This window comes from Equus asinus, chromosome X (assembly GCF_041296235.1).
Source record: "Equus asinus isolate D_3611 breed Donkey chromosome X, EquAss-T2T_v2, whole genome shotgun sequence".
Lineage (NCBI taxonomy): Eukaryota > Metazoa > Chordata > Mammalia > Perissodactyla > Equidae > Equus > Equus asinus.
Genome location: NC_091820.1, coordinates 139,023,050 through 139,046,142, shown reverse-complemented (window position 1 = coordinate 139,046,142; position 23,093 = coordinate 139,023,050). Strand labels below are relative to the sequence as shown.

The 23,093-nt window shown below is 59.3% G+C and overlaps 2 protein-coding genes across 7 annotated transcripts; one reads left to right on the top strand and one right to left on the bottom strand.

The window, feature by feature from the left end:
• Positions 1-2,330: 2,330 nt before the first annotated feature.
• Positions 2,331-19,150, top strand: ARHGAP4 (Rho GTPase activating protein 4). Of its 5 annotated transcripts, XM_070503152.1 has the most exons (23): positions 2,464-2,583; positions 4,398-4,547; positions 6,642-6,849; positions 6,926-7,088; positions 7,326-7,388; positions 7,674-7,862; positions 8,643-8,771; positions 8,853-9,074; positions 13,082-13,183; positions 13,337-13,528; positions 13,621-13,705; positions 13,952-13,979; positions 14,231-14,333; positions 14,982-15,042; positions 15,153-15,230; positions 15,314-15,448; positions 15,549-15,654; positions 15,764-15,997; positions 16,087-16,160; positions 16,250-16,433; positions 16,622-16,714; positions 17,004-17,118; positions 18,515-19,150. In XM_070503152.1, the coding sequence occupies exons 3-23, from the start codon at positions 6,644-6,646 to the stop codon at positions 18,746-18,748; spliced, it is 2,796 nt and encodes a 931-aa protein (XP_070359253.1). In that variant the 5' UTR covers positions 2,464-2,583; positions 4,398-4,547; positions 6,642-6,643; the 3' UTR covers positions 18,749-19,150. The 5 variants fall into 5 exon arrangements, with proteins under 5 accessions (XP_044619773.1, XP_044619774.1, XP_070359254.1 ...); XM_044763838.2 differs by lacking the exon at positions 4,398-4,547 and having other exon boundaries at positions 2,331-2,583; XM_044763839.2 differs by lacking the exon at positions 4,398-4,547 and having other exon boundaries at positions 2,403-2,583; positions 8,889-9,074.
• Positions 14,328-22,203, bottom strand: AVPR2 (arginine vasopressin receptor 2). 2 transcript variants are annotated; one of them, XM_070503155.1, is made up of 4 exons: positions 22,108-22,203; positions 21,574-21,628; positions 20,250-21,134; positions 14,328-14,594 (listed from the first exon to the last, which is right to left on the bottom strand). In XM_070503155.1, the coding sequence occupies exons 2-4, from the start codon at positions 21,596-21,598 to the stop codon at positions 14,551-14,553; spliced, it is 954 nt and encodes a 317-aa protein (XP_070359256.1). In that variant the 5' UTR covers positions 21,599-21,628; positions 22,108-22,203; the 3' UTR covers positions 14,328-14,550. The 2 variants fall into 2 exon arrangements, with proteins under 2 accessions (XP_070359256.1, XP_044619779.1); XM_044763844.2 differs by lacking the exon at positions 14,328-14,594 and adding an exon at positions 19,483-20,039.
• Between the last annotated feature and the right edge of the window lie 890 nt (positions 22,204-23,093).

The window sequence follows — 23,093 nt, the reverse complement described above, 5'->3', positions numbered from 1 at the left end:
CTCACCCTGTGGCTGGGAGTGGGCTCCAGGGACATCTCCCCAGGGGATGACCCTATAAACAGAGGTGCATAACCTTGACCCCTGAAGCCCCCGTTGTTAAATGCCCAGCTTTTTTCTGGAAAGCTGACTTGTAGGAAAATAGAAGGGGCCTCACAGCATCTTCATGTGGGACTCTCACTGCCGCATTCACGTACTCATTTATTCTCGATTTCACGTGGACGGCTGTAACAGCCTCCCCATTGATCTCATCTCCCTCTGGTCTGTCCTCCATGCAGCAGACCTGAGCACGCCAGCCCTGCGGTCACCCCTCAGGACCAAGTGTACAGGCCACTGGTCAACAGGATTAGTAAGGTCTAGCAGATCTGGTCCTTGCCTTCTGTGGGATAACAGGCTTTTGGATTCTTTGACGGGGAACAGTGGAGCTGAGGATAGCACAAGCAGCAGGGCCTTAAATGCCAAACAAGCGTCCTACAAGCTAGAGCTAATTACTGGAGATTTTATTTTATTTTATTTTATTTATATTTACATTTTTAAATTTTTTTTTTCCTTTTTCTCCCCAAAGCCCCTGGGTACATAGTTGTATATTCTTTGTTGTGGGTCCTTCTAGTTGTGGCATGTGGGACGCTGCCTCAGCGTGGTTTGATGAGCGGTGCCATGTCCGGGCCCAGGATTCGAACCAACAAAACACTGAGCCGCCTGCAGTGGAGCACGCAAACTTAACCACTCGGTCACGGGGCCAGCCCCTACTGGAGATTTTAGAGCAGTGACTGAATGGGGTATCAGGCGAGTATTTCTGGAGTCAGAAAAGGATGGAGCAGGGCATTTGAAAGGAGCTGAGGCCAGTTCAGCAGCAGTTTCCTGTGGGCTTCAGCCTAGGCCTAGCTCTGCTGGATGGGTAAGGGACTTTTCGGAACCAGTCAGGGCTCGGTTGGAAGATAGGGGGCAAGGTGTGTTGGGGTTAGCTGATGAGGGGCATGAGTTCCTGACAGGGGAGCAGCTTCGGGGGCAGGTGCGCGTGTGTGTGCTGCGGGAAGGGGCAGGAGGCTCGTCCACCTTGCTGGAGGACATGAAGGGTGGTGTGCTGAGACCAGCTCCAGGAAGTCCAAGTCCTGGGCCTGCTGGGGTTTGGCCAGCTCCCCAGGCCTTCCATCCCCAGGCCCTGTGGACACATGGCATCTTGGAAAAGGGCCTTCATCTGGGGCGGGGAGGCAGGGAGCCAAGGAGGTATGTTTTCCCCTTCTGGGCAAGAGAATTGTTCATAGTTGAAAGGCAGGAAGTACCTGCACAGCCTCCCCTCCGTCTCAGAGCTACAGGCCGTGGTCACGTGTGCCCACATTTGCACAGAGCCTGACTTTGACATCCATGCACACACAGGCCTGGACCCATTGCACTAGTGCTTCCAGGCCTGCTCCCCCGGCACGAGTCTGGAGCCTAACTGCCTCACCCCTCTCCTGCTATCTGTACCCCAGAGATTCTTCTGTCACCTAGCTGAAGACTGTTGTCTAGACTGGCTTGTCACCTGCCACCTGCATCCTGCCTCCTCAGTTTACTGGAGAAAAGCTCTTGCCCTGTGGCTTCAAGCTGGTAGAGAGGAGTGGAGGGAATCTCCAGGACCCTTGGATAAGGGAGGTCCCAAGACTTGCACCCAGGCTTGCTAAGGCCTTGCTCTGAGGGGGCAGGAGAATGGCTGCCCCTGCTCCCCAGGCCGAGGACGGGGCAGGTGCGAGCTGCAGGGGAAAGGAGGCAGAAGAGTCTCTTCCGGCAGCAGGAAGTGGTAACCACCTATGGGGAAATGAGGCTTGTTCCTCCCTTTGGGGTTGAGCAGAAAGGGAACCTTAGCTGAACCCTGCTCTCCCTGCCGCCCTCCCCCACCAAGGGAGCCTAGAGGGAACAACCGCTGAGCTTCTGTTCTCTGATGCCCACCTTCCTTCCTACCATCCTGGGAACTTCCCACCCAGTCTCCAAGCCCCTTGTGCTTATCACTCAGGGCTGTGACTTGGGAAGGGTGGGCCCCATCTGATGTCCTGGGAGTCTGGGAGAAGCAGGTGATCCAGAGGAGTCCAGGGTCTGAAGCGGCTATGGTGTCTCTGCCCACTGGCATTGAGAGCCAACAGCCATGCTGTGAAGGGTACGGTCTGGCAGTGGTGAGCAGATAGCCTTCCGGAGGTGGGGGCGGGTTACGGCAGCCAGAGGGTGCCCGCTTGCTGGGCACCGTGGAGCTCTCACACCGGCCCTGGCTGCGTGGCAGCCGAGCTTAGGGCACAAGACAGCCCAGGTGCGCTCCCAGCGCCCGGCGCGAAGGGGCGGCGGGCTGGCCTGCGGCCGCAGCGAAACCACCCCAGGAGCCCCTCAAGGGAAGTACCGAGCCTGGGCCGCCCAGCCCCGGGAGCCCGCTGGGGGCGGGGCGGGGCGGGGCTGGCGCAGGGTGCTGGCTGCAGAGCCCCAGGTCCCAGCGCCTGGCCGGCTCGCGGCCGCGTGGGAGCAGCGGGGCTCGACGGCGCGGCCGCCTGGCCGCCATGGCCACGCACGGGAAGCTGCGCCGGGAGCGGGGGCCGCAGGCAGAGTATGAGACGCAAGTCAAAGGTGAGCGGGCACTGGGCGCTTGCCGCCCGGTTCCCTGCGGAGACCCCGAGGGTTGTGGGAGAGCCCGAAAAGTCCCGCCGCTGGCCCAGGGCCCGCTGCCCTTCCCCAGCGACCTCTGGAGGGAGTTGGGGAAGGGAGCCAGAGCCCCCTGCCCACCCCCTCCCGCCCCTTTGGCCTTAACCATCCGCTGTTCCCCCTTCCTCCCTCCCTCCGTCCCTTCCTGTCTTCCTTTGGTCGCTCTGCCCTTCTTGGTTCTCCCTACACCTCACCCAGGGAGCCTGAGGAGGGAAAGGGGGCACCGGGTGAACTAAGGTGCCCCCCAGAAGTGGCATTCTAGGCAGAGTGAAATCGAACACCTTGACTTTGCTGAGGTGGTCAGGTAGGGGAGTCCGAGTGCCTAAGTGGATGGATTAGTGGTGGCTTTGCCCTAAAACCACTCCAGTCTCTGTAGCTCAGTCCCTTTGCCCTCCCTTGGGCACTGAGGTGGCTCAGAGCTGAGGGCCGCTGTCTCTGCGTCAAGCTGGTGCAGTGAGTCTTGGGCTGAGAGATTCAACAGGGCCAGCTTTGCAGTCTTCTGAGAGTAGACCTCTTTGGATTCTGGTAAACACTGTGCAAATTACATGCAAATCAGCTTTGCAAATTCTTAGTCATGGCTTCTGATGGTCTTATTCAGGGTGTGGTAGCTCTTGCAGAGGAAAGAAGGCAGCATCCAAGCATCAGCAGTTTGGGGCCATAAGGTTTCCTGGTACCTTCAGATGTGTGACCTCATAGATCACTCTCAATTGCTTTGTCTTACCTATGAAGGAAACTTAAGCTCAGAGCGGAGCAGTAAATTTGCTCATGGTCACACAGCACTACAGCTCCTAGAAGGTAGAATGAAATGACCCTTGAAGTTCCTTTCAACCCAGAGATGCAGGTTCCAACGTAAATATCCAATGCAAGCAATTTACACCAAAGTATGCACGAGTCCTCCAGGGCTGGGAGAGGTGGCCTGCTACCCAGAGCCAGCTTAGGTGACTGTATGCAGGGTGAGCCAGTTCTTCAAACCTTACCTTCGTCGTTTCTCTGATGGCGATAAGGATCCCCATCCTGTATCCCCAAAATGTCATGAGGCTGAAAGACTTTGGAAACTCTTCAGTCAGCAAATACGGGTCAGTTAATTCACACTGGAGAATTGGGGTTTTGAGTAAGTCTGTCTTTAAGACAGTCCTTGCCTGCTCTGGGTCTCCAGCCATTTTAACTTCTGTTCCCCATCCCTTCGCCCCCCAAAAAGAAACTTCCTACCATGCTAGAAAAACAGGATCACTGTCTTGACACCCTAAATTCTGAAAGGTCAGCACAGTCGCGGTTTGGGAGGCCATCTTCTCTTCTGCTCTGCTTGTCAGCAGAAGTGAGACCATATGCCTTGCTCGCAGGAAGTGTTGGTGGGGCCCGAGTCCCTTCCTTTTGACAGATGTTTGTATGCATCTCTTCTGTCCGAGGCCCTGGGCATTCAGTGCTGAGCAAAAGAGAACCAGTCCCTGCCCGCCTACGGCTCCCAGGTTTAGTGGAGGAGACAGAGAGTAAACAACCCATCATGCAGTTCATTTCAATGGTGATGATGACTGCTATAAAGGGAAAGCACGGATGTCAAGAAAAGGGGTGGGAAGAGGGCCAGACCTAGTTTGGGAGGTGGTCAGGGAAGGGTTCCCTGATGATTGCTTCTGAGCTGAGACCTGAGAGCCAGACAGTGACACAGCCTAGAGGCGGGGGGCTGGGCACCAGCTCACTGTGCCCAGATGGTGCTCATTCACAAGTCTCCTACTTGACACCAGCCAGTGCACGTGTCTGCATCCTGACTGAGGTGTGGCTGCACTGAAGAAGAAATGGAACAGTTTGGCGTGCTGGTCCACTCATCACTGTGCAGTTGTGATAGCTCCCCAGGGAACTATTGCTCCGAGAGGGCTGGGCAGATGCCAGAGAAGGTGAGGTGAACTGGGATAGCAGACCTTTCTAGGAATGAAATGAAATTTAGTTTTATCCAAAAAATGTTACTCTGATTCAATGAAGACTCTCTTGATTGCAAGTGGCTTAGAGCACACTCCACCTGGCCTGTGGAGCTGAGTCAGCACTGGAGCCCAGCCTCGGATGGTATAAGGAGACTCCGGGTCTCTCACTTGCCTCTGCCCTGCTCTGCATTGCTTTCGCTGTCAGGAAGCACCCCCCACCCCCAACACACACACACACACACACACACACACACACACGGGTTTTCTTTTACTCAGCTTGACCCCTTGATGAAAAGAGAGTGCTCCAGTGAGAGTGAGGACTCTGGCCCCGGGTCCCATCCTGAGCCCTTCCTGGTGGTGGACGGGGTGGAGGGGCCGAGGGATGGGTTATGCTGAGTCAGGGAGAGGGACCCAGGGGCTGTGAATAAGAAGGGGACAGTCTCCAAAGAGAAATCAGAGAAGATGGCGATGCCAGGCAGGCAGAAGCCACAGAGGCCACCACACACCTCACAGCCCCTGGGAATTCAGTAGTGAGACAGAAATCCAAACAGTACCAGTACCGAGCTGTTCACAGTAGAGTCCTTTCAAACAGCCCCCTCGGGTCCTACACTTTCTCCCTTCCTCCCAGGCTGGCTCTCTGGTCCGAGCCCCTGCTGTCTTTTGCCTGGACTGGTGCCATAGCTGCCAACTGGGCTGGGTGCTTTCCCTCTGTCATCTGACCTCCGCCTCGGCTCCCCATGGCAGCCCGAGGGGGCCTTGAGAGCGAAGCCAGGTCACATCACCCCCACTGGCCTCTCAGATTCCCCGGCACAGCTTGCTTCAGCCACACTGGCCCCAGTAGCCTTCACTGTTCCCTCTACCTGAACACTCTCCCCCTACATGTCTCCACGGCCCCTCTGTCATTTCCTTCAGCTCTCTACTCCAAAGTTGCTTGTTCCTGACCGCCCTCCTCTAAAAGAACCTGTCCCCGTCCCCACCTCCTGCTCTGATCTTGCTTTGCTGTGGTCGCCTTATCAGCACCCCTTGTTCCTGGACATTCTAGTATGTGTCTGTTCCCTCATTCCCATCCTAGCTCTGTGGGGGCAGGCACTCGGTCAGCCCTCTTTGCCACTGTATCTGTGTCTAGAATGTGCCTGGTACAGACTCGGTACAGAATCAACATTCTGCTGAATGAAGAAATCAGTTAATGTCCCTCCCTGGGCACGTGGATGGAGATTAGTGAATGGGTGACCCACTTGCCAGAAACCAAGACAGTGCCTTATTGACCTGGGATCCTCAGTGCCCACTTGGGCACCCAGTGAGTGGCAAAAATGTTTGCAGTAGGTTGCTTAAGCTTGTCATTCAGGCAGCTCTCTGCTTTAGGTCTGTGTGAGGAAAGCGGTGTTGTTGCCAAATCGAGCCAGCAATAAGCTGTCAAAAGCCAGCAGTGTGAGGGCTCTGGGTGTGGTTCTCACTGCCAGGAGGTGGGGGTGGAAGTGCCCTGGGGACAGAAAACGGGGAGTCTGCACTGTGGGGCTGCCGTTGCCCCTGGGGCCGAGGGCAGAGTTCCCAGCCCTGAGGCTGCAAGTTCACTGCAGCCAGTGCATTTATGTGTTTGCAGGGTAGGCTGCCCTACCCGGAGTCCTGGGCACCGGAGGGGCAGGAAGTCTCAGGGGAAGCAACTCGGGGGCTTTCCAGGAACCAGGGAGTGATGGGAAGCCCAAGTGAAAGGCGCCTGGCTGGGGACAGGACAGGATGGGGCTGGGGCTGCTCTAGGTTCCCACCATCACAACCGGCTCCAACCCTCCCGCATCTACCCCACTCCCTCTCACCCCTGGGCCTTCGCGTGGCTCTCCCCCCTCCCCGGAACAGCCTTCCCTCCCATTCCTCTTCAATGGGTTGGGCCTTGCCTGTTCCCTTTAGCCTCAGCCCAGCTGGATGGCTGAGCCCGGAACGTCTTCCAGGAAGCCAGCCTCCTTCCTCCTCCTCGGCCCCAGCCCTCACCCCTGGGGTAGACGGGACCGGGGGCTGTGTCTGCCTCTTGCACCCCCGGGCCCCGCCACCGAGGCCTGAGCCACAGTTCCCCTGTAGAGATGCGCTGGCAGCTGAGCGAGCAGCTGCGTTGCCTGGAGCTGCAGGGCGAGCTGCGGCGGGAGCTGCTGCAGGAGCTGGCTGAGTTCATGCGGCGGCGGGCCGATGTGGAGCTCGAGTACTCCCGCGGCCTGGACAAGCTGGCCGAGCGCTTCTCCGGCCGAGGAGGCCGCCTAGGGGGCAGCAGCCGGGAGCACCAAAGCTTCCGGTAGGTACTGGCTGGCAGGATGGCCGTGGCAGGGCCCAAGGCCCTGCTCCTGGTCTGAGTGCCCCTCTGCCCCCAGGAAGGAGCCGTCCCTCCTGTCGCCCTTGCACTGCTGGGCCGTGTTGCTGCAGCAGACACGGCAGCAGAGCCGGGAGAGTGCGGCCCTCAGCGAGGTACTGGCCGGGCCCTTGGCCCAGCGCTTAAGTCACATCGCTGAGGATGTGGGGCGCATAGTCAAGAAGGTAAGGCCCCTGCCCCGGACACAGGAGGTGTGCACGGCCTTGGGATCGAGCAGGGGCAGCCCGTGGGCGTTCAATCCAGAGGCGTCAGGGCTGGGAGGGCATGGGAGGCCAGGCGGGCATCAGGCAGAAGGGAGCTGGGTGGAACCTTGAGTGCTGAGCTAAGGTGTGGCGGCCAGCAGGAGGGCAGCAGGTGCCACACTGGGGCAGTCCTGTGGTCACACTCCCCCTCCTCCCCAGAGTAAGGATTTGGAACAAGAACTGCAGGAGGAGCTCCTGGAGGTGGTGTCAGAGCTTCAGACGGTGAGGACGGGACAGGGCCCACCCTAACTAGAGGGAGGCCATGCCATCACATCTCCCCATGCCAAGCTCGAGGAGTAGGCTTGGGTGTCCAGGAGAGACCTGGGTTTCAAGGACCGCAGCATGGCCCTCTCTCCCTGCTCTGGGCACAGGGGGGTCGGGCTAAGTGCTCATGTGGGATCGCCTAGCTCTCCGGTCCCAGTCCCGGATGGGCCGGGAGGAGGGGGGGGAAGGCTGGCCGTGGCCATGGCCTTCAGCAGGGCTGCCTGGCGTTGGGCCTCCCTGCAGGCCAAGAAGACGTACCAGGTGTACCACACAGAGAGCATGAATGCCGAGGCCAAGCTCCGGGAAGCCGAGCGGCAAGAGGAGAAGCGGGCAGGCCGGAGTGCCACCACGGTCGTCGCCACTACCGCCACCGCCGAAGCAGGGCCCCTCCGCAAGAGCTCCCTCAAGAAGGGAGGGCGGCTGGTGGAGAAGGTGGGCCTGGAGGGCACTGTCTAGCTCCGAAGGTGCTGGCTCCTGGCCTTTGTCCCTGCCGGTCCCCAGTCCTCACTAGCATCTGCTGGGAGGTGGTGCATGGAGGGGGAAGGCAGGGCTAGGGAGGGGAGAGCCGCAGACCTCTGGTGAGGCTGTAAGGGGTGGGCCTGGGCCTGGTCAGCCCTGCTGGCTCTGGAGGGCTCCCCAAGCTGGGGTGGTAGACAGAGGGGACAGGAGAACAGTCACTGGGTCTAGGACAGCCCGATGCAGTCTTCCCCGTGCTCCTAGCTGGTCCCCCCCAGCCCAGCTGAGGCAAAGAGCGCTTTCATGCTCCCAAGCCTGGGGACCCTCCACTCACCCGTCCCTGCCTCACACAGTGCTGTGAGGTTTCAGAGGGGCGAGAAGACATGTAGGATGGGTGATCTGGTGACATGCAGGGAGAAAGAGCATTTGAGGTGGCTCCTGAAGAGAGGATGGGAAGGCTGAGGCTGGCAGAAATGCCAGAACAGAAGTGCCAAGCTGGGCAGAACTGGAGCGGAACAGGAGTTGCTGGCCCTGGACGGGAGAGTTTGTGTGGGGCAGGGCGGGGTTGGGGAGGATGATAGGACTTCTGGGCTGTGTTGTTTGAGGGGCCTGTGGGACATGGGGCGTAGCTGTCCACATGGGGAGGGGAGACAGTGTGGGAGGGGATGGGAGTGGGAGTTCCATGGTAGGCCACAGTTGGGGGCTTCCTGGCCAGCAGCAGGGATGACCCTGGGGTGCCTGTATGGTCTCGAGCAGCGTCAGGCCAAGTTCTTGGAGCACAAACTGAAGTGCACGAAGGCGCGCAACGAGTACCTGCTCAGCCTGGCCAGTGTCAATGCTGCTGTCAGCAACTACTACCTGCGTGATGTGTTGGACCTCATGGATGTGAGTGCTGGCTGGGCGGGCCGGGGGCTGGTGCCCAGGGCACTGGGACCCACCCGAGCTGTGTCCTTGCTTCCTCCCCAGTGCTGTGACACAGGGTTCCACTTGGCCCTGGGGCAGGTGCTCCGGAGCTACACAGCTGCTGAGAGCCGTACCCAAGCCTCCCAGATGCAGGGCCTGGGCAGCCTGGAAGAGGCAGTGGAGGCCCTAGATCCTCCAGGGGACAAGGCCAAGGTGCTGGAGGTGCATGCGGTCGCCTTCTGTCCCCCGCTGCGTTTTGACTACCAGCCCCATGACGGGGATGAGGTGAGGGTGACTGCCCCGCCACTTAATGCCCCAGCCGAGGGCTTTGTGTTGTGTGGTGCTCAGTGGAAGGGGAGGTGAGGCGAAGCAATTCCACTTTGCTCTCAGCGGCCTCCAGGCAAATGAGGCTCACTAGAGGTCTCCCACTTGCATTTGAAGCAAGCAAACTTCTGCAGTTCAGTCAGGGAACTCACACCCCTGCCCCCTACAACTACAAACAGCAAAATGATCACCAGTGTGTACAGCTGTCTCCATCAACTCTTCTCGCAATTCTTCTGTATATTTTAGACATTTCACAATACAGACTTGGGGGAAATAAACCTTACAAGCAGTAAAATATAGGCATCTTTTTACTTGCCTCTGAGCTGTTTTTGTCTTTTACCAGTTTGCCCGAATGGGCATTGCGCATGGACTGGGCTGACAGAGCCTTTAGTTCTTTAATGTGTATTTTGACCAAGGTAATAGTTGAAAAAGTCAGCATCCCTCAAGTCTTATGACAGCACCCAGGAGTTTTCTCACTCCCCCTTTCTGTTCACGATTCCCACTCCCCAGAAACAGCTGCTTTCCAGTTTGCTCCCTGCTGCTTCTGGTGCTTCCATCCAGGTGTGCACAGAACACAGCAGGCTGCGAGCTGCTTTGCAACTTTCCAAAGCCTCCACCGACTTCCTTCCATGGACCATCAGCCCGCCCCCACCTCCCTGTGACAGTGCTCCCTCCGTGCTGTCCGTGCAGTCCCTCCAGTCCCTATTCTCTTCTGCTGGAGCCGAGGGGTCCTGCTCAGCAGCCCTGCCATGCTCTCCTGCGGCACACCCTCTGGGGCCTGGGGCTTGTATCTTCCTCTTTTTTGGAATTCAAGGTTGAAAATCATTTTCCCTTTAGAATGTTAAAGGCGTTGTTACAAGCGAGGCTGTTAGGATAGTCTCTTTGCCCCTGGTTGTGAAATGTTGTGACGACCTGCCCTGCCCTGCCCTGGGGATCCTTTTTTCTTCACGGTGCTGGGCAACCAGTGGGCAGTGTCAGTGTGGAAAGTTGTGTCCTTCGGTTTGGGGCTCATGTTATTAATAATCCTTTAATAATCTTCTCCCCTTAATTTTCTTTTCTCTCATTTTCAAGAATTCTTGTAATTGGACGCCAGACGTCATGGGTGGATTCTCTAACTTCCTTGTCTTTTCTTTTTCCTATTTCCCATATCTATACCTTTTAATTCTGCTTTCTTTAGCGATTTCTCTAATTATCTCTTCCAACCCCTTCTTGAGTTTTTTAAGAAAATTTATTTTTGATTTTTTCTTTTTAAGTTCTGTTTCCCAGCTTCCCAAACTCCTGTTTAAAATAACCCTTTGTTCTTGTTTCATGGATACAGTATCTTCTCAAATCTTTCTGAAATGTTCGTTTTTGTTTTCTTGACATTTGCTTCTGTTCCCTGCATTTTCTCTGTTTGCTTGCAGTTTTAAAAAGCTCGCTTCACTCTGTGTCTTCCAGCTTAGAGCATCCCTCCTGAGGAGGAGGCGCCAAGAGGGAGACAGGATTCCGTGCCCGTGAGCAGAGCTGGTTGGCAGCAGGATTCCTCACAGGGCGTGAGGCAGGGGCTCAGAGCGCTGCTGCCCAGAGACCGAGGGTTGGGGGGGGCGCGTCTTGCTAAGAGGGTGCTGGAAGGGATTGTAGGACTTGGGCTAGGGCTAGGGGCAGTGGGGGAGGGCTTGGCCCTGGTTTGGATGCTGTCAGGAAGCAGGGGTAACTCTGACTGGGTGTCTTAGCAAATATTATCTAGAAGATGGGGGGTGGGCGGGATGAAGGGAGGCTAAAGCTGCCGTCAGTGCATATTAGCCAGGACAGAGGGCAGTTTGGTCTTCTTTGTGGCTTGGATGGAGTTCTTGTCTTCACCCATCATGGTCACAGAGTGGCCTTGTCTGATGTGCTCTGTGACATTCCTCATTTTCAACAGGACAACCCCAAGGCCCAGCTGTGAGCACCTGGCCAGCCCCAGCTGGCGGCTGCTGCTCTGCTCTTTCTCATCAGGAGGGAGTTTTGTCCCCTTCTTCAGCTGTGACTAGTGTCCCTGAGTCCAGAATCCCTCTGACTGATCATTTCCCGAGAGTAAATCTCTAGTTTTCTGCTACTTGTGTGGGTTTGGGGCTGCGGGTCTTCTAATGTCAGTGTTCCCTCGGGCCTGGATAGACTTTCTTATAATTGTGGTAAAAAATACATAAGGTGTACCATTTTAACCATTTTTAAGTGTACAATTCAGTGGCATTAAGTACATTCCCACTGCTGCGCAGCCATCCCCACCATCCATCCCCAGAACTTTCCATCTTCCCAAATGGAAACTGTCCCCAGGAAACACGAACCCCCTGCCCCTCCCCCAGCCCCTGGCACCCCCATCCTCCTTTCTGTCTTTATGAATCTGACTACTCTAGGGACCTCATACAGGTGGAATTATACACTATTCGTTCTCTTGTGTCTGACTTGTTTCATTCAGCATAATGTCCTCAAGGTCCGTCCAGGTTGTAGCACGGATCAGAATGTCCTTCCTTTTAAGACTGAATAACATTCCAATGTGTGGATGGACCACATTTTGTTCATCCGTTCACCTGTCGATGGGCACTTGGATTGCTTCCACCTTTTGGCCACTGTGAATCATACTGCTGTGAACACAAGTGTACAAGTATCTATTTGAGACCCTGCTTTCCCTCCTTTTGGGGACAGATCCAGAAGTGGAATTGCTGGATTATAGAAGTCTATGTGTAATTTTTTGAGGAACCGTTGTACTGTTTCCTAGATAGACTTTTAACCAGTCCTGGCTTCCATGCCCCCTGCCCCTGGGAGGCACTCACTGCCTCGGTCTCCTGAGCATTCCCAGGTTCAACTGCGCGCTCTGGCTGGCTTCTGTCTGGGCTCCATTCAGGCAGATACACCAGGCTCCATCTTCCACAGCCCTGTTGACATCTCTCGCGGGTCGTCATCTCCGCTCTGCCCGGGGTGTCCCTGTGACTTGCACCTGTGTGCGCCCCTTACGGTGGGACCTACAGGGAGCCTTTAGTCAGCTGTGGATAGATGAAGTCCTCACTCTCACTTTTAACTTGATGTCCGAGTTCCCTGGATGTTTACATGTTCCAAAGTGAGGAATTCCTCACTTCCCAAAGCCACTCTCATTTCGCCACGAGGAACCTACTTGCGCTTGATTCGAGTGAACGGTTTCTCTGCCCTCTCCTCTCCACAGGGGAGGTCTGGCTGGGCCCTTCCTCTTCTGTCTCAGACCCAGCCCTTCTGACCATTCGTTTTTTGATAATAAACTGCTTTATTGAGGTATGATTCACATGCAATACAATTCACTCATTCAAAGTGTACAAGTCGGTGGTTTTTAGTATATTCACAGAGTTGTGTGACCCCCACCACCATCTCATTCCAGAACAGCCAAAAAGAAACCCCGGACCCATTAAGCTGTCACTTTCCCCTCCCCAGCCCCTGGCACCCACTGTCCTACTTTCTGTCACTATGGATTTGCCTCTTCTGGACCATTGATGTAAATGGAATCGTACGACAGTGGCCTTTTGTGTCTGGCTCCTTTCACTGAGCAGCACGTCTTCATGATTCACCCGCACAGCAGCAGGGAGCCGCTGGGACCTCCTGCCTTCTGTGGCCAACTGACATTCCACCATACGGACGCACCCCATTTGCTTGTCCACTCATCTGTGGACGGACACCTGGGTTGCTTCTAGCACTGGGCGACCATGCCTAGTGCTGCTGTGAGCGTCCGTGCCCAGGGCCCAGTGGGCATGATGTGCTCCTTTTCCTTGCAGAGGCGCCCTCACCCTTCTTCAGAGCCGGGAGTGTTAGGCGTCAGGCCTGGTGGTCCTATACGGCAGCCACTGAGGCAGTGGAAATGTGCCTGGCTCCCTCATGCCCCGGAGACCTCGCAGAGACCTTGGTGCCCACTGCCCAGGCCCTCTCCTATGTCTGAACTCAATGTCCCCAGGCTCGGCCCTCAGCCCCTTGGATACTTCCCTCCACAGGTGGCTGAGATCCAGGTTGAGATGGAGCTTCGGGATGAGATTCTGCCCAGAGCCCAGAATATCCAGAGCCGCCTGGACCGACAGACCATCGAGACAGAGGAGGTATGAGTGGCCCAGGAGATGTACATGGGGACAGGGACCTGGAGACGTGGAGCCAGGTGCCCATGGTCTCCCCTCCCCCTTCCTTCTGACTGGGACTTCCTGTCCCTCTCCTGTCCACCACTTCTTCCTGCCCTGCTGCTGTCCTCTCCCCAGGTGAACAAGACGCTGAAGGCCACACTGCAGGCCCTGCTGGAGGTGGTGGCGTCGGAAGATGGGGATGTGCTTGACTCCTTCCAGGCCAGCCCCTCCACTGAGTCCCTCAAGTCCACCAGCTCAGATCCGGGTGCTCGGCAGGCCAGCCGGAGGCGGGGCCAGCAGCAGGAGACTGAGACCTTCTACATCACGGTGGGGAGAGCTAGCCTGGGGAGGCAGGGCCGGGTCGCAGGGAGGGCCCAGAGCTGGGACTAAAACTTCGGGCTCTTCTTGGGGTTTCCCAGAAGCTGCAGGAGTACCTGAGTGGACGGAGCATCCTTGCCAAGCTGCAGGCCAAGCATGAGAAACTGCAAGAGGCCATTCAGCGAGGTGGGTCCCGCTCCTGGCCCCCTCGGCCCCTTCCTCCCCACCCCCAGGGCCAGGAGCGTCACCTACTCTCAGCTCTCCTCCCTGGGAACCCTAGTCTGCCCAGAGAAGTCGAGTGGCATGCAGGAAATGACCCAGCAAGGGTCCTGGCCCCCATCCCACCCTTGGCCTTCAGGCCGAGCCTTTCTCTCTGCGGTGCACTGAGGACCTTCTGGCCCGAGAGGCACACCAATGTTTTCTCCTCCCCAGGTGACAAGGGAGAGCGAGAGGTGTCTTGGTGAGTCTTTCATAAGGGCCGGGTTGTTCCCAGGTGCCGGGCTTCTGCAGGGGCCAAGCTGTGATGTCCCCACCTTCCTTCTCGTTGGGGCCCAGCTCCGCTACTCATTCTTCTGTGGCCTCAATTTCCCACTTTGCCCAGTGGGTTCTGGAATAACTCTCGAGCTCCAGGGCCCTGTTTGGCTGGGCTGGGGGTGGGGCATCCTATTCTCTATGCCCACTCCCCTCAGAGCCAGCTCCTGTTTACCACAGGACCCAGTACACACAGAGAAGATTCCAGAAGAGCCGCCTCCCCCGCCCCACCTCCCAGTATAACCAGAAACTCTTCGGGGGAGACATGGAGAAGTTTATTCAGGTACTCGCTTTGCCTCACACTCCAGCTGAGGGCAGGCCCTCCCCCTATATTCTGGTCTCTCGCCAGCCCGGCTGCCTGTGACTCCAGTGTTCCCCGTTGCCAACCACTGGTTTAACTGTCCCTTCCTGGGTGGGCCTTTGCCAGGCCTCCACTCATGGAAGGGAGTGTCCTTAGCTAGTACCAGACATCTACAGAAAGCCTCTGGTGGCAGCATTTTTCAGGGTGAGAAATGAGCTTCTGGCCAGCATGGTACTGGGAGTCCTAGAGAGTGAAATAAGGGAAAGAAGAAAGATCAGAAAAGAAGAAATACCACTATTATTTGCAATGATGTGATTATATACGTAAACATTCAAACGAATCAACAGTCTATTTAAATGAACTTGCAGTGTGACTTGATTCGAGGTCAGCCTACAGAGTTCGATTGCGTTTTCACATGCCAGCAATAAACGGTCAGCAAATAACATGTCAGGGTCTCCCTAAACCTGCACCAGGGATACCAGACCCCCGGGGGGAGCTGAGGAGCCATGGGCTGGTGGCCTCCTTGGTTGCCCACAATCGTCATGCCTTGTTAAGAGAAAGTAAAAGCGAGCGAATGTTGAGGTGGGACGTGACATGTCCACAGTGGAGTGAACACCTTTCTGTCCCCAGAGCTCTGGCCAACCCGTGCCCCTGGTGGTGGAGAGCTGTGTTCGCTTCATTAATCTCAATGGTAAGCAAGACCCCGGCCCTCCTGCCTCTGGCCTGGCACCCAGCACCCGGCAGCGGTCCCAGAGGGGATGGGGAGGGGACTCCGCCCACTGGCTCTTCGTCCTCTCTCAGGCCTGCAGCACGAGGGCATCTTCCGGGTGTCTGGTGCCCAGCCCCGGGTCTCGGAAATCCGCGACGCTTTCGAGAGAGGTGGGACTGGCTGGGCCGGGCGGGGGTGGAGGGCTCCCTAGAGCCCATGTGATCAAACTTCTCGCCCTGCGTGTCGCCCTCAGGGGAGGACCCACTAGTGGAAGGCTGCACAGCCCACGACCTGGACTCGGTGGCAGGGGTGCTGAAGCTCTACTTCCGGAGCCTGGATCCCCCGCTCTTCCCCCCGGACCTGTTTGGAGAGCTGCTGGCTTCTGCGGGTGAGGCCAGGGCCTGAGGCCAGCTGGGTGGGAGGGGCTGCTTCACTGTGACCTCGGCCACACTCACCCACTTCTCTCCGGGGTGGCTGCCTTGGCATAGAGCTGGAGGCCGTGGCAGAGCGAGTGGAGCACGTGAGCCGCCTCCTGGCCCGGCTGCCTGGATCGGTGCTGGTGGTCCTGCGCTACCTCTTCACCTTTCTCAACCAGTGAGTGCTTCTTGGGGGGCGAGGTGGCCAAGGGGTAGCCCCACCCAGCTGACAATGGGGGTGCAGAGGACACTAGAGCTCCTTGCCTGTGACCTGTGTGTGCTTCCAGCCTGGCCCAGTACAGCGATGAGAACATGATGGACCCCTACAACCTGGCCGTGTGCTTTGGGCCGACGCTGCTACCCGTGCCTGCTGGGCAGGACCCAGTAGCCTTGCAGGGTCGGGTGAACCAGCTGGTGCAGACGCTCATCGTGCAGCCTGCGCGGGTTTTCCCGCCCCTGAGTCTGCTGCCAGGGCCTGTCTACGAGAAGTGCATGGCCCCGCCTTCTGCCAGCTGCCTGGGGTACACTCTTTGTGCTGCCTGGGGTGGAGGGTCCAGCGGAGGGGAGCCCCCTCATCTGTTCATCTGTCTCACTCTGCTCTGAACCTTAGGGACACCCAGCTGGAGGGCCTGGCAGGGGAGAACGAGCCAGAGATGGAAGCTGGGACCCCAGCCCAGGAGGATGGTGAGGGCGGCAGAGAGGAGGGCCCCGCCCTGTCCCTGCCCCTGGGTGCCCACTCCACCCCCCCTACTCGGACCTTCTCTTCTCCCTAGACCTGGAAGGGGTTGTGGAGGCCGTGGCCTGCTTTGCCTACACTGGCCGCACAGCCCAGGAGCTGACCTTCCAGCGTGGAGATGTGCTGCGGCTGCACGAGCGGGCCTCGGGGGACTGGTGGCGGGGCGAGCACGCCGGTGCCCGGGGACTCATCCCACACAAATATATCACGCTGCCCGCGGGGTGAGCGAGCGGCACAACCCCTCCAACCCCCAACCCTGCTTCCCTTTCACCTGGGTTTCTGGCCCTTCCCCCACCCGAGTCCCGGCTTCCATAAGCCTTTCCGACCACTTGTGGCCGACACTGAGCCCGCTGGCCCCAGAGCCTGTGCCAGAAAGAGCACTCTAGACAGGCTATCTTTCTAACCCCAGAGCAGAGAAGCCTACGGCGGGCCAGGGGCTGCAGGCTTCAGGGGAGCCAGTGAGCAGTCCAGAAGGCCTCCTGGCTGCGGAGTTCATCCATCGGTGAGCAAGGGGAAAGCAGCCCTCGGGAAGACCTCTTCTGGTGGCCCCAATTGCCCACCCTGGCCAGGCCGGAGGAGGCTGGGGTCAGGCTTTCCCAGCTGGAGAGGGGCCCAGTGGGGAGAGAGTTGTCCAGGTGAGGGACACCAAAGGAGGACAGAATGGACCCACTGGACCAGCTTCCCTGTTCCTTTTCCCTTGGCCACGCCCTGGGTTTGGGAGGAGCCACTGCCAGGTTAGCACAGGAGCTTCCCAAGGAGCCCCCTCCAGGCTCACTGTCTGTACCCTGCAGGCCAGAGCCGTGCACCCTACCCCAGGCCCCTCTGGGCATACCCGGGGACCCCTCTGGGCACAGACGGCACTACTTGGTCCCAGCCTCCCCAGAGCGACACGTGGAGGTGGATAAGGTGAGGCGGGGGGGCACCTCTTCTGGGAACTCTCTGCCTCCCCTCATGAACCAAACTCTTCCCTCCCAAGGTTGGAGCCAGCCCAGGGTTGCGGGGGGGGGGGGGGGGGGTAGGCCTGCAAGGGTGTGAGTGCCGGGGGGAAGGACGGGCCCAGAGGCTGGGTCAAGGGGGACGTGGGGGCTCACGCATTTGGGTTTCATGTCTGATTCTTGAGCGGGAAGTTTCGAGTGGTGTGGGTGAGGGGTTCCCGGACAGACTTCAGGGCTGGTGTCTAGAGCCAGGCTAGGTGACGTGGCAGGCACTTGGCGGGCCAGGGAGGATGAAAGGGACAGATGGAAGAGAGACTGGAGGGGGTGGCTGACTGGGGAGCCAGATGGGGCAGTGGTTCTCGCAGAGGGAGAGAGTGGGTACTGGACGCAGCCCCTGCGAGGGGTGCAGCCTAGGGAGCCCCGGCTCCCTGCTCTGTCCGATGGGCCCAGCGCACCCACCTGCCAGCCCCCAGTGAGCAGCACTGGGCTGATGAAAGCCCTGGGAACAGTCTGAGCTTGAGGAGAGACGGGGAGGGAGCACGCAGTGTGCCGGGTGTGCCCCAAAGGCCAGGCTTAGGAGCCCGGGGACAGGGGGGTGAGCTGGGCCACACAGACTTGACGGCCAGAGGAGCAGGAGCCAGGCGGTGGGGGCGGGGCAGGGCAGCCGGGAGACCCCAGGGGAGGCAGGCAGCAGGTGGGGCCGGGTGGGGGGTAGGTGCACTCTGACCTGGGAGTCCCCAGCACGCTGGTGGTCCCCAAGGCCCCCAAGGTAGGGGGTTGGGGTGTGGAGTGGTTATGATCTCAGCCAGAGAGAGAGAGGGCGTGACAAGAGGGGAGGCCCGTGGCCCAGCCAGAGGGGCCCCGACTTTAGGGCTGGGCTAAGGATTGCTGTCTCCAGAGGAGGCTGTGACAGCCACACCAAAAGTGGCAGGAGGAGGAGCCAGCCCCGTGGTGTAGTGATTAACTTTGTGCACTACGCTTCGGCAGCCCAGGGTTCGCCGGTTCACATCCCTGGGGCGGACCTACTCACCACCCATCAAACCATGCTGTGGCAGCGTCCCATATACAAAATGGGGGAAGACTGGCACAGATGTTAGCTCAGCGACTGTCTTGCTCACCTGAAAAAAAGTGGCAGGAGGGAAATTGGGCAAAGGAGGAGGGACAGCAGTTGTGGGGGCCATGGAGAGGGGGTGGCCAAGGATTGTTTTTGGAGTGGGGAGAGTTCTGGTGGAGGCTTGAGCATCAGAGGGTGGGAGAGCCTCACTCCTGGGTCAGTTGGCAACACACTGACCTGGGGGTGGTGGGAGTGGATGGACAGGTGGGGGACATTCTCGCCAGATGCGCTCCCTTTCTCTCCTCTCTGCCAGGCCGTGGCACAGACCATGGACTCCGTGTTTAAGGAGCTCTTGGGAAAGACCTCTGTCCGTCAGGGCCTCGGGACAGGGTCCACCAACTCCCCCAGCCCCGGGCCCCGTAGCCCGAAGCCTCCAGCCTCCAGCCGCCTCGGCAAGAACAAAGGCTTCTCCCGTGGCCCTGGGGCCCCCGCCTCACCCTCTGCATCCCATCCCCAGGGGCTGGACTCACCCCTCAAGCCGCACTGAGGTGCTGCTGGCTCCTTCACAGGCCCTACCCCACCCTAGGCGGCCACGGGTGAGACCGGCTGCCCTCCCCAGGCCCTTTGCTTCTCCCTGGCCCTGTCCAGCAAGTGCTAAACACCTGCTCTTGACTCTTTGCAGAGAGGACCATGTGGCTGTCCAAACATGCCCCGGCCTGCCCCCAGCCCTGGCTTAGGCCCCTTGGGGAGGCAGCTGAGGAAGGAGGCTGGGGATAAGCCCCTCCCTGGCTTTGCTGTGAGGGCTCTTCAGTGGCTGTTGGGTGGCAGGTGCCCTTGCACAGATAAGCAGGCCCACCAGTGCCCAGGCCTGTCTCTGCCTCAGCTGAGGGTTCGAGCATGGTGGGGTTGGCAGGTGTTGGCAGCCATTCATAAAGACCTGTGCATTGACTTCCCTGTGTGAGCCAGTTCTCTGTATTAGGGGGCTGGGCAGGTGGGTACAGGGCCAGCCCCATAGCGCCCCAACTGCTCCAGGACAGATGCCAGGGCAATCAGCAAGAGGCAGCAAGTTGGGCTACTGGAACACCTTCCACCAGGGGTCCCTTGGCACAGAGCTCTCCACGACAGGGCTGTGTGGGTTGCGGACTTGCATCTTTGAAGGCTCAGTCGCCTGCCTCACGGGTTCCAGAGCTGTGCATGTGTCTGTGGGTGTGGGTGTGTGTGTGTGGGGTGGGGGGTCTGAGAGTGTCTTTCCACTGTTACCCTGATCCAAGGAGACTCTCGGATGGAAAATGAGCTGCAACTTTTATCAGGGAGAGAGTGAGAAGGGAGGGCAGAGGGGGACTAGAGGCAGAGAAAGGAAGGTCCCCTGGCCCCGCCCCTTTCCTTCCTCCTGGCGCCCCCCACCCCCACCCTGGACCTCTTGGGCAGGCACTGGCTGGGGTGGAAGCTACGTGCCACCCTCAGACTCTGCAGCCCCTCCCCACACCTGGCACCAAGGAGCTGACCTCTGGGGCCCCTCACAATCCCGGAGCCAATTCCCAATCGGCCCCCCTCCCAGTAGCCCCTAGGGCCAGCCTCAGGCAGGCAGCTGAACTTGGTAGAGCCTCTGGAAGGAAGGCGCCCCCTGGCTTCTCAGGAGGAAGTGTCCTTGGCCAGGAAGGAGCTGGCAGTGGCACAGGACTCATCTTGGGGCCCTGGGCTGGGTGGGGCACGCCTCCGGGCCCAGCAGAGCAGGCTGCGCAGCTCTGAGGAGACGCTGCTACTGAAGGAGGCGTAGATCCAGGGGTTGGTGCAGCTGTTGAGGCTGGCTAGCAACATGAGCAGCACGAAAGGGGGCCCTGTGGGAGTGGAGGAGTCCGGGCTGGGGCTGAGGGTGCCTGGGCAGGGGCGCGACTCCCCACCCCTCTGTGCCTGCTAGGGGCTAGCATGCGTGTGCTCCTGAGCCCACAGCTAGATGTGTGTGTGTAGGGGGGAGTAGAGGTGTGTGTGCAACCAAGACCCGTGCCCCACCCCCCGCCCACCGTGCCCCTAGCCACAGCCACACCCACCTTCCCGAGGTGCCTCTGGGTCCCACGCTGCCCACAGCTGCACGAGGAAGAAGGGCGCCCAGCACAGCACATAGACAATCACAATCACCAGCGTCATCCTCACGGTCTTGGCCATGGCTGCTGACACCCGGGCTCCCTCTCTGGGACTGCCTCTCCGGTGCCTTCCGCGGTGCCCCCCAGCCCTCTCTGCCGGCCCTGGCACCAGGCTTGCATGAATCTCCCGGAAGATGAGCACCTGGCAGGCGGTGATGCCCAGGGCTGGTGCCACAAACACCATTAGGGCGATCCAAGTGACATAGGCACGGAGGCCCCAGGGCTCGGCAAAGTGGGCCCAACAGTCGAAGACCCCGCTGCCATCTCCCACGTCACGCTGGGCGAAGATGAAGAGCTGGGGCAGGCTGAGAAGAAGCGAGAAGGCCCAGGCCACCAGTACAGGCCGGTTCCAGCGAGCTCCACCTCCGTGGCGGTATGCCAGCATGGGGTGGCAGATGGCGCGGTGACGGTCCAGCGTCATGGCCAGGATCATGTAGGAGGAGGCATACATGCCCACCATCTGCAGGTACTTGACTGCCCGGCACAGGGCATCAGGCCCACGGAAGCGATCGGTGGCATCCCAGGCCAGCTGGGGCAGCACTTGGAACAGAGCCACGGCCAGGTCAGCCAAGCATAAGTGGACGATGAAGACGTGCATGGGTGCCCAGTGGCCCCGCCGGCCCCGCCGCACTAGAGCTCCCAGCACCAAGCCATTGCTCAGGGCCACAGCCACAAAGACCGTGGAGAGCAGGGCCAGCTCTGCCTGGGCTAGCAGCGGATCCCGGGTGTCCAGTGCCTCCTCCTCGCTGCTGTTGCCAGGTGGGGTGGGTCGAGAGGGGGGCTGGAGCACAGCTGGGCAGGGGTGGAGGGAGAGGGCCAAATTAGGGAGTGTGTTCTACAGGGGCCCCGGGCCCAAGGAGGTTCCAACTGGACAGGCAGAGCTGGTGGCCTGGGCAGCCCGTCAACCTGGGCCTCCTGCTTCCCTCCCACCTCCCACTTCCTGGCTCTCATTCTTCCAGCAGAGCACACACCATCCCCCCCCCCCCCCCCCCCCCCCCCCCCCCCCCCGCCTCATGTGGTGGGGCGGTAAGGGTAGCCCCAGCCCCCATTGAGTATGTAGGGCTATGCTCTCTCTTCCCGCCAATGGCAGCCTGGAGAGGAGGATTTAGGAGGTCTGTGCAAGAGGGGCTTCTTGGCTTCGTCCAACCCCACTCAGTCCACCCAGCTCGTCCCGGTGGGGGGATGGGTGGAGGATGTGTAGGGGCCTGGTAGCTGGAAGCTGGAAGCTTACCGGAGGTGGTGCGTGTTCCGAGCATGATGGGGCCCGGGGCAGGTGTCCTGAGTGCCTGGAGGAGACAGGGTGGTGAGGTCAGCTTCCTGTTCAAGGGGCTGGCCTGGCTGCCCAGAGTCTCTGGATAGGGGTCCTTAGAGAGGTGCTAGGGTGGCCAGGTCCCTGTCTGTGTGCGTGGTGGGCTGAGGGTCCAGCCTGTACATGCAACTGCATGTGTGCATGCGTGCCAGTGATCGGGCACTGAGGGTGCACCTTTAGCTCCATCAAGGTTAGTGCGGTCTGGCCCCACTGAACCAGACATGGACCTTTGGGCACTGCTACGCTCCTTCCCAGGACTGGGCAGGGGAAAACAGAGAGAGGGACAGTCAGACAGATGGATGAACCAAGCCTAGGACCCACCTAGGCAGCCCACGAGGGCTGAGGCAAACATATGACCCCCCTGCCCTGACAGAGGTCAAGAGAAGTGGCCATAGGAGGGCTGGGGACCAGGCGGGAGGGGCCAGCGTGCCCCCGCAGCCCCTCACAGCACCTTACCTGGCCAGGCTCCCGGGATCCTGGGCGGGCAGCTGTGTGAGAAGGTGGCCCAGGAGCTCAGATCTGCTCTCCACCGCCCGCCCCGCCCCAACCCAGCCTCTGGGAGGGACCTACCCAGGAGGGGACTTCCTCCCCCACCCCTCCCCCCACGCCTCCCAGGGCCTCCTGCTTAGGGCACCGGAAAATAAGCTCCTGGCCTCCTCTGCTTCCTTACCTGGCCGCGGCCTCCCCAGGTCAGTCCCCAGGACTCCTTTCCCCCCACTCTTGAGCACCTTGAGCCCTCCTCGGCTGGCCCAGCTGTGCCCACCACACCGGCTATCCTTCCCCCACTCCCCGCAGAAGGCCCACCTTGCTAGAAGGTCGGCTCTGGCCAGGCTCTGGGAGACCACTTAGTTCAAGCGTCCGTTTTATTAATGAGGAAGCTGAGGCCAGAGAGGAGTGGGACTGCCTCAGGATCACACAGCTTTTTCGTGGCAAAGCTTGACTTCTCTTTCCCAAGTCGGGCTCCTTCTGTCCCTCTTTGGGCCCAGGCGAGGGAAGCAGGGAGAGCTCACAGAGTCCCCACCGCAGAGAGGGATGGCCTCTCCCAGGCCTATGAAGGCCCCTCCCCCTCCTCAATTTGGGCCTCATGGAGATGAGGGACAGAAGGGAGGGGGTGGGGCGGGGCCAAGCCAGGCTTAAGGTGTCCTGTGAGATGCAGCTTCCTCCCTAAGGCCCTGTGGGAGCCAGGGAGATCACGACCCTCTTCCTCCTCCCCCACCTGCAGCTACCTGTCCTAGGAGGAGGGGGCATGTGGGCTGGCAGAGATGGCACATTCCAGCTCTCGCGCTCTCTCTCTCTTATACACACACACACAGACACCTTCATTTACGTGAAACAGCCACATGCCCACAAAGGCGCACACACTCGACACAGACAGATACACACTCACATCCTGAACACTGTGTGGAGGCCCTGAGAGAGGAGCTCCCTGGCTGGGCTGCAGG